The following is a 10,259-nucleotide window of genomic DNA, read 5'->3' as shown; positions in this document are numbered from 1 at the left end:
TTTATGCAAATTAATTTTTGGAATTTTATTACAATTTGAAACCAAATAATGCCATTAATGCCTGGGATGTGCATTCACACATGGAACAATATAAACTGGAGTCAAATTTCATATGCATGATACACAAAAAGGGCATTTTACAAACAAGGTCAGGGCTTCTAGAACCATTCATGGTCTCTCAGCCAAATTTACATTCAACCCTCCTGTGTCTAGTCTTGCCATTCTTGGCATCACAATGACAACATAAATCAGTTCTGGACAATGTAAACACACAAAAATGCAGCTTTACTGGCCAAATGAACAATTCAGCAATTAATGTTACCAGTAATGGCCATTTCATTCCCATATTAACATGCAGCTGTTATAAAATTGCAAAAGTATCAGCAATTCTACTTGGTCTCATTCATCAGCATTGGAATCAAGGCAGTTCTGAGCTGCTGTCATAAGAAAAGTGGAACATGCATGCTCCTTAATATTCCAGAAGCAAACTGAATTTGCAGCTTCAAAGCTGGTAGTAAAACAGCACCTATCTAGTTAAGTGCATTACAGTAATTTTCTGGCTGTAATTCCTCTCACCCTAATTGGACAAATTTGGGGTTCCACTCAGACCTGATAAAATGAGCAAGGGTTTTCTTTCTTCACTATAAGGATTAGCGAGAGAAAAATCAGAACATTTTCTAAGTAGTTTGTAATATAGTCAGGTTTTCTCGTTGGCTGGGAGGTATAACTATTCAATTTCAGCCAAGTTTAAGCTTATAAAAGAGCAGAAGATTTATGAACACAGGTCTTTGCTGAAAAAGAATGACTGCGTTCTGCCCTGTCTGAGATTGTAAAAAAAAAAAAGAAGAAGAACCACCTGATTTGTCATCCTGCCTAGTAAGAAGCAGGTTGTTTGAGGACTACTGTGCTACCCAGAAGCGTAATCACAGTACTTCTGGGTTATTGCCTAATGAGAAAATATTTAACAAGGTACTTTCCAAACATACCACGATCTCTCTGGAAGCTTGACAGACTACATGAATGGTCTGGAACCAATGAAGCCGTTCCACTAGCCACTGCTTTTCCCCACTGACAGTTAAGCAGTCAACAGCATGAGGTGCTGAGAGCAGAATAAGGCTTCCCCAAGACTAGGGCCCACTACAGGCAGTTGAATGGACGGCCTTGAAAATAACCTGGCTCCTTGAAAGGCCTTCATTTAACAACAGCTTAGTAAAAGAAGGAGACATTGGCCTGGATCCTATGACATCACTCCCGTCACACTTCTCTCTGCCCATTGTGGTGGCTCACTTCCTCTGTCACTAGCACTTTGCTTTTCCCTGAGCAAGACCAATGTTTTTCAAGGAGACTTCATGCATACAGAAGTACTAGGAAGTGACCATCACAGCGGAGGAAAGGCGCTGCAGTTGCCACAGAGAAGTGAAAGGGAAACAACCTTGTAGGTTCCAAGTAATTCACAATAGTTAAATTGCAGAAATAAACGGCATGGCCACACTGAAGCTCATTTAAACATTCAGCTTCACTGGAAGGTTTGGCCACAAAGAACACTAGCAAAATGAACATGAGGTACTAACCAGCAGGGAGGAAACTGCTGAATAAAAGTCACTGAAGCTGAGGGTGGCCAGCCTCCTACCCCCACCCCCAGAAAACCAAGGAAGCAGGCACAAGCACTTCCAAATACACACACAGAGACGCACAGACATTTGCTGTATGTCACATTGGTTTTTTCCCCTTCTATCACATCATCAAAGACAGTATGGACAAGCTTGGTAATGCAGCTCCCAGACAAAATGACTGATGTAAATGAAGAGATACTTCCTCCTTCCACTGCTGCTTTCACTTCCTTCTTCCCTTCTTCCCAAACCACTACATGTAGCTGAGGAGTCCCACTGCAACAGGATTGGGCCTAAGTAAGTATGGGGTGTGGTACTCTGGGATGGTCCAGCTGGAAAAGGGTGGAAGCTTTGAATTCCCATTTGTATCAGACATTTACTATCCCACACAGGGTAATTGGGCATTCGTCCAACTATTGACCATTCTAGATAGGCTATTTGTACTTGTATTACTGGTTCACTGGCCAGCTTTCTTGAACAAGAAATCTGGATGTACTTAATGAATCTGGATTTACTCTATTCTACAGAAATTTAGTAACAGGTTTAGATGTTACTTTGAAGAGGAAGACATACAAATAGCCAAGCAATCTATAAGGGAGAATAGTCCTTTTATTGCCAGCCCCCACCAGCACAAGTTAAAGTCTGTCATTCATCTGTTTAACTTTTACAAGCTGGATTTTGAAAGGAGGAAAACACACTCTAGAATTCAATCACACACACTCCTATGTGAGTATAAACACGCCCCAAAGCAACTTAATTCTAATAATGCAAATTGAACAATACAAGACTTGGCACGAGGCACAAATGGCAGAAGATTGCTAGCACCTGAATATCATTTTACCAGGTCTGAAAGGTCCATCATGAAAGGGACTCAACAACGGCATGAGTGGGACCTTTCAAGGGCCATGGATGCTTGCATGCCTATCCCAGAGTGACATTTCTTTATATCTTGTAAGCTTACTAAGGAATGATAAATTGTTTCTCTCTCCCATTTCAACAGAAACAGCTGTGTATTTCCAACAAAATATCAAATATATCTCATAAAAACTGCTGTTCAACAACATATATGAATGAAGCAGCACAGCGCATTGATGCAGTCCAGTCCAGAGGCCTGGCTGACAATATACCCCTTCATTGTATGGCAGTAGCTTGCAGTATAATGTTCAGAATGGACACAGAGGACTTGCTATTACAATGCTTTGGATGGTTCGTTCCCAGCAGGTTTCACACCCTTTCAGGACAGCTGCTATTCAGTCCTAAGTGTTGTTACTTGATGAACTTGTAAAATAGAAAGGCTATATAAATTTTCAGAGAAGCTACAAACAGCATCTTAATTATAAGAAAGCACATTTAAAAAAATACAACCAATCTGTTTACTCCAAATGGGTTAAGCTCTCTTCTTAAAAAAAAAAAGTCTGTAAAATATTTTTGCATAACCATCTACATCCATCCATGATAAAAAATAAGTCAAAATACATACATGAAATAGGGTTTTATTTTTATATAGTTACACTTGCAAGGCAATCAGTCCTCCTTGGCTGGCCTTTCTACCTCCAGATGCTCTGCCTTGTTGATATGACTGTAAGACACACAAAAATAAATGAAGTGACCCTGTTATGACAGCTTAGTGTTTGATAAACAGGAGAGGGGACAGCCAGAGGGAGGAAGAGGAGATGCCATTCCATGCAGTTAAGGATTTAAGCAAAAACAGAGAGGCACAGAGTCTTCCTACTAGGTGTGATCTAGGGTGTATACACTCACAGTATTATGGGATAATGCAGCAGATGTACCCTTACTGTAACACTCTTAGGCATGGGGTAGTTGCCCTGTGCCCCACACTGGGGGGGGGCATCCAAGACCAGTGAACTGCCCTGGTTGCCAGTGGCTGCTGTTCTTCTTGCTGCCATCCAGAATACAGTGGTAACAACAGCAAGTGGCATCATCAGTCAGGTCTCTGTTGGGTACCCCTGATCACCCTACAGCAGAACTGCCTGAAGCCACCGTGGTTCCAGAGGTGACAACAGTGAGTGGTGAGCACTAGAATCTTTAAAATTGCCCTTAGCACTAGTACATAGGAAATTTCAATTATTTTCAGCCAGCACACAGGAAACCCATAGCAAAGCAAAGAAACACTCATTAAAACATGTTCCTATATTTGAAAACAAAACACCAGCCCAACACTAACAATATTAAAAAGACAAAACTCCTCCAACAGAAGCGACAGAGAATAAGAGGACACTAGGCTGATTTAACAAAGGAAAATCGTAATAGAGAAGATATAACTGAACTAAACACCTGGCTGATTCTAGGCAAGGAGGCTGAAGGTTCTATATTCTGTCAAAATATTAATTAAAAAAAAATCTGGGCTCAACAGATGCTCAAAGTCTAGTGCCTAGGCTGCCTTTAAATAAGCAACCTGAAAAATATGACCCCTTATAAAAACCCATTCCTAGGGAACACATCTGGAGCTTCTGTGTAGGATACACATAGGAAAATGGCATCCTATCAGGAAAAACTGGGGTTTTCCCCAGGATTTTTCAAAGCTTGATTGTTTGCCCAGCATTATTCCAGAGGAGGGCAACAAAGATGGTAAGGGGTTAGGAGACCAAGATGTATGAAGAAAGGTTGGGGGAGCTTGGTCTGTTTAGCTGGAGAAGAGACAACTGAGAGGGGATCTGATAACCATCTTCAAGTATTTAAAAGGGTGCCATATAGAGGATGGAGCTGTTCTCTCTTGCCCTGGAGGGACGGACCAGAACCAACGGGATGAAATTAATTCAAAAGAAATTCCGTCTAAACATCAGGAAGAAGTTCCTGACAGAGCGGTTTCTTGGTGAACAGGCTTCTTCGGGAGGTGGTCAGTTCTCCATCTTTGGATATTTTTAAACAGAGGTTGGATAGCCATCTGGTGAAGAGGCTAATTCTGTGAAGGCTCAAGGGGGTGGCAGGTTACAGTGGATGAGCGATAGAGTTATGAGTGTCCTGCTTTGTGCAGGGGGTTGGACTAGACATGAGGTCCCTTCCAACTCTTATGATTCTATGAATGTTTCACATGAATGCCACTCAATTACTGTTTGTTTATTCAAAACTAGAAATTAAGCCCACTGTAGCTGAAATACAGTGGGTGCTGGAGCAGGGGTAGTCAACCTGTGGTCCTCCAGATGTTCATGGACTACAACTCCCATGAGCCCCCGCCAGCAAATGCTGGAAGGGGCTAATGGGAATTGTAGCCCATGGGCATCTGGGGGATGACAGGTTGACTACCCGTGCGCGAGAGCATAGGGAAGAATAAGGGAGGAAAGGAAGGTTGAAGAGGGAAGGAGGGAAAGGGGTGGGTGAAGGGATGAATAGAAGGAAGACAGGAAGGAACACAGGAAGTGTGTTAGAGAGGAAGGGGGAAACAGAGCAAGTGAGAGGGAGAAAGAGATAGGCAGGAAGTAGATAGAGAAGTAGAGGAAGTCAGGAAGGAAAGAAGGAAGAAGGAAGGCAGACAGGGAGGTAGGTGGACTTGGAGGGGGCAGGGGGGGAGTGGCAAGAGGGGGTCGAATTGCGAGGGGGAGTTGGGGGAAGAGATCGAGAGATAGAGGAAGGAAGGGAGAAGGAAGGAAGGCAGCCAGGGAGGTAGGTGGACTTGGAGGGGAGCGGGGGGAAAGGAGGGGGGTATTTGAAGGGTTTGGGGGGGGAGTCGATAGGGGGGACGATTTGGGAGGGGGATTGGGGGGAGGGGCGGGGCGGGGCGGGGCAGGAAAAGGCTCTTGGGGGGGTGTGGCGCAGCCTTCTGCCGGCCCCAGTAGCTCCCTAGCAGCATCGAGGACGCTGCAAGGGAGTGCCTGGGCCCAGCAGAAGGCTCTTTGCAGTGGTGGTGGGCGGGGCGGCCTTCTGGCGGTCCCAGGGGCACCCTTCGCAGCCTCCTGGACGCTGCGAAGGTGGCCTGGGGCCGGCAGAAGGCTCCTGAACACGGGCCCTGAGGTGGGAAAGGAGCAGGGAGGCCGCATCCTCGACGCGGCCTCCCTGCTTCTTTCCCCAGTGGGAGGAGAACCCAGGCGGAGGACTCACTGCGTGGCCATCCTTCAGTGTCTGCGCGGTGACTCCCCGGCTGGGCCAGGTGAGGCTAGGCCAAGCAGCCAATGGGGAGCCTTGGGCCCTCTGAATTTTTATCCCAGACCAAGCCCGCCCTTTCTCCTCCCCACATTGCCCTTACCCTTTTATTTAATACCGCGGGAGCGGTCACAGATGTTCCTTTAAAAGTCAATGCACTCAACTCCATATATATTCACCAGCTCAGGCATAAAAATGTGTATATATTGATCTCTGAGGACAACAACACAGTCATGCTGCACTGGATACTTTGTCTAATGTGGGAGACATATTGCTTTGACTGACCCAGCTGGAGAGTTGTCACGTTGCAGTAAAAATCATGGAACACATCCCTGATCTAGGGCATTGCCTTAAAATTACTATGCATTCTCTTCCCAATTAATTATATATTTTAAAAAGAAATATAGATCTTTTCTAGGGACCTTGAACCTACAACATCCCAAATAAAACACTCTCCCTATAACACCTAAAATAAGTCAGCCAGCACATTCTCTGTGTGTGCATGCATAAAGTGAAACAAACCCTCTGAAATCAACTTATTAAAAGTTCCAATGTGTATTCAAGCATAGCCAAAATATTGAAATTTGGCTGCAAGAGCTCAAAACAAGGTTCTCTTTAGTAAAGTTGCAAACAGGTTTCAGCTAGTACACTTCTTCAACAGAAAAAGCAATATTGCACTGAGTAGCCAAAACAAATGCCCTCAAAGAGGGGCCATTCTGCAAGTAATCAACATGTTACTTGTGAGCATCTGCCAATTGCCCAACTGCCACAAAGCACGCTGTTCATGAATTATACAAACCCTTTGTCGTGGACTGGCAAGTATGAAAGCAACTCCCTGGGATTCTGCTTACTGACATCTCCCATCCTTGCCAATGCCTATTATTAGCTATGTAAGAATTATAGCATACATGACAAGTATTATAGTAATGACAACCAATCTTTTAGTATCCTAAAAAGCTGTTGGTCAAGAGGGAGAGAAAGAGGAGAGAAAACTGGGAAGTTGAAGAGTTTTCTGCATAGCCACCTCTTCCCAGATAACAGCTGCCCCCACTGTAGCAAGACTAGAACTTTGAGATGTCTGCTTGGCAAGACCAGGCATTAAAGGACACAAGAGACTTAGGCCAGTTCAAACATACACACCCTCAGGGTTCAAGCTGGACACCAGGGGGTTCTGAAGGTTCCGTGGATTGCCGAGGAACTGCTTGGCTGTAGCTCTGGGAGGTGAATCTGTGATGGAATTGGATAGGTCTATGGAAGAGAAACATAATACAATTTAGTTACTCAAAGATTCATTTAGTCCACCAGAAAAGCCTAGATTTAGCAGAACCAATGCTTTAGTACATTTAAGCTCAGACTTTGTGCAGTGAACATTCCTGTCCCCCTATACAAAGGAACATTCCCTAAACATAAATTTTGGCATTTCTTATTGTGATTAAAATAATAAAGGAAACACAGATTTTCTTGAATGCATTTAATCTGCACCTTAGATTTTTCTTATTTACAACATATGGTCATATACTATACGAGATAAGTATGACAACAGCACTCCTTGCCCCGTCAAGCACAACTCCCTCAGCAGGTCTTAACTTATGCTGACAGGAAATCATTTTAACACCAGGGTATTTTCCCTATCTTGAAGCCCTGTTTTAAAAATGTTATGACACAGTAACTGTAATAGGAAACACAATTCAGGAGTATTGCATGGGCCTAATTTGGATCAGGGCCACAGTGGGTGGAAAGGACTCCTGCCTCCCTTTCATACCATTTTCCTAGTCCAAAACACCCCTGCGGGGGGGGGGGGGGAGGAATTCAATATGAAAACATTCAGTGCCTGGGCAATCCCTGATGGCGTAAACAGCATTCCACTGCCATTCCATGTTGGGAAGACAGCATGGCTGGGAAGGTAGAAGTACTTCCTCTTTCTGTGCTGCAGTCTTAATCTGAATCAGGATCCTGTGGTGCTTTCAAATTGTTCCCACAGGGAAGTGACAGCTGCTATATGGCAACAAGTCCCCATGGCAACCACATGGTATATCTAACATGTAGTTTGGCCCCTAAATGTTTTAGCTGAAACATGTAGAGCACTGCACGTAACAGAAATCCAACACACGCACAGCCCACAAATGTTTATATCATGACACTGGTGTCGGTCTTCAGAAACTCTTTGCTTTAACAGAGCAGACAAACAAGACTGCTAGGCTAGGCCATTGACTGCAGATGGCCAATACTGATGCCATAAAACAAAGTTATTCTATGAGAGAGGAAGTGCCCATCTTTAAGGTGCCTCTTTCATTGCTGTATCCTTGGATTTCCCAAGAGAAGAGAAAGAAAATTCAACACTATATAGATGTCTTTTACTGAAATGCCACACGTTGAATGAAGTGTGAAGTTGTACATGCAAATCCTAACTTTAACAAGCTGAAGTTTATGGCAAATGCTTATGAAAACAACTATGTTTAGATTTAAGACCCACAAAGCAGAGTTCAGTTAGATGATGAAACTTTCACTTGCTGCTGTCAGCTACTGCAGTATTATATTTTTAAGAGCAATCCCACTTTCCGGCCATCTGTTCCTTCTCCTCACAGCCTATTCTGCTCAATCTGTGATTCAGCCAGCCATTCATTTATTTGGGCTCTTAAACCTAAGATTTTGCCAAAGCAGCCAGAGAAGCACCACAAGCAGCACTTCCTATCAGTCTAAAATGGAAGGAAGCATTACAGCCTTCTAGAAAGTACTAAGCCATCTATCCTCGCCTCCCTCCCCCTTCTGCCCACCCACTCTTTGAGAAGGATTCTGACCTCCATTTCTCTGATGAGCTGGCAGCTCAGAACTAGTCTGATCCAGCTGGGGTTCCGCCTCTGATCTGGGCTGTGAGACAGTCACCATGGCTCCCGTCTGCTGGATGAACTGCTGCAAGTTACATTGCCTCAGCTCCTTATTTAGATCCTCCAGTTCTTGGTTCTGGGTCTGCAAGATACAGGAGGGAACAGGCGAGAGTAAGCTCCGAATCTCCAACACTTCAAATGAACTAAGATGCCGCATAAGACAGTCTTATGATCTTGCCCCAGCCTCTCAAATCTCAATCCATGGGCACTGTCCATGTCTTCCTCACCCGTGATTAGAAATTCACCAGAAACTGCAGCTGAGGATGGGTATAATGTGGAAGCTGGATATTCATCCCTGGATGCCTACACATTGGAAAATCTAGATGGTACATGATTTCTTCCCCCCCCCCCCACCTTGACCAAAATGGAGACAGAACTGAAGGTTTATCTAGAGATTTCGCATTAGCAGCACATGGCAAGCTCCCCTGCATTCCTTGGTTGTGTTCCATCCTCCTCTTTGCCAGAGCAGGGTGACACATATCTAGTTTGTTCCATACATGGCTAGAAGGAAGAACAGGTGAATCATGGTGCCCTGTAGACCAGTGGTCCCCAACCCCCGGTCTGCGTTGCTGGGCCACAAGAGTTTCGGCATGGGCCGTGGCTCCCTCTCCCTGCCTCCCCCCTGCAGCGAGAAACTCAACAGGCTGTGAGCAAATCGGCTGCCAAAGCAGCCGATTAGCTTGCGGCCCAGCAAGCTTCTTGCTGCAGGAGAGGGGGGGAGGGAAGCGCTTCCGCCGGCATGCCAATTGCTGGAGGAGCCTCTTTCTATTCTTGAATGAGGGGGTGGGAGAGGATTGGAGTCAGCAGAGGAGAGGGAAATAACAAGAGGCAAATCTCTACTGAGAGAAGTTAGGGCTTCTGGAACGCAGTCACTTGAAGATAAGCCTTGCAACTGGGAACCAGGACGTCTTTAAACTGAGGCCCTGGCCAATCAGAGAAGACTGGTTTGCTCTGAGGCATGGAGCAGTGAGTTAATTTTAAAAAAAGCAAAAATCTGCACATTTACTCATGGCGTTTTTTAAAATATTGATTCTTATATTCACTCCAGGATATTGGAGGAGAAAGGTAGGATCACCACAAAGCAATCAGGCATGTTGCAGAGGGAAAAATTAAAGTGCCCAAAATCAAAATGGAAACAGAGTGTAGACTGCAGGGATTTAGTTAATCTGGGAGTGGGTAAAAAGCCCTGTGCAGACTACAGGCAGGTAAGAAGCAAATCAGTTTTCATCAGAATAGGAGATATAAAGGTGCAGTACTGGGCAAGTCTGTATGTGCAGGCGATAGAGGAGTGTTACTAGTTAAGGCAAACTTGTGAAGCAAAGTGGCGTGGTCAGAATATGTGTGTTATGAACAGCCCAGGAAACAACTTGACATATCCTCACCATTAATAAGTGATTGTTCATAACACGATTTCCTTATCTCCTCAACTCACAGTAACTCTACCTAAGAGATAGGACACTGCCCTGGAATAGCACAAGGGGGAATCAAATGTCTGCAGTGGGGGGAGGGATTCAACAAAAAAATCTCTCCATGTTATGTCAGCAAAATTTTTCTACTGGATCCAATCCTTTATTTTAAATTTGAGCTTAAATTTGCATGCAAACCAGAATATTAGTCTGTTATAAACTTGTCACCAGAGCACAAGGATCTTCAATGAGTGGCTGAA

The 10,259-nt window shown here is 44.5% G+C and overlaps 1 protein-coding gene across 7 annotated transcripts in view; it reads right to left on the bottom strand.

Moving 5' to 3' along the window:
* Positions 1-10,259, bottom strand: part of RASSF7 (Ras association domain family member 7) — a 114,652-nt gene continuing 104,393 nt past the window's right edge. For 6 of the 7 annotated variants that reach the window (XM_077321366.1, XM_077321362.1, XM_077321361.1 and 3 more), the window contains exons 4-6: positions 8,507-8,675; positions 6,849-6,956; positions 1-3,189 (exon numbers count right to left, since the gene is read on the bottom strand). In XM_077321366.1, the coding sequence (XP_077177481.1) occupies positions 3,158-3,189; positions 6,849-6,956; positions 8,507-8,675 (309 nt within the window). In that variant the 3' untranslated portion in view covers positions 1-3,157. The remainder of the gene's footprint in view (positions 3,190-6,848; positions 6,957-8,506; positions 8,676-10,259) is intronic. The other variant, XM_077321367.1, reaches the window with a different exon arrangement.

Source organism: Paroedura picta, chromosome 2 (genome assembly GCF_049243985.1).
Source record: "Paroedura picta isolate Pp20150507F chromosome 2, Ppicta_v3.0, whole genome shotgun sequence".
Classification (NCBI taxonomy): domain Eukaryota; kingdom Metazoa; phylum Chordata; class Lepidosauria; order Squamata; family Gekkonidae; genus Paroedura; species Paroedura picta.
This window is presented reverse-complemented; position numbering and strand designations above follow the sequence as displayed.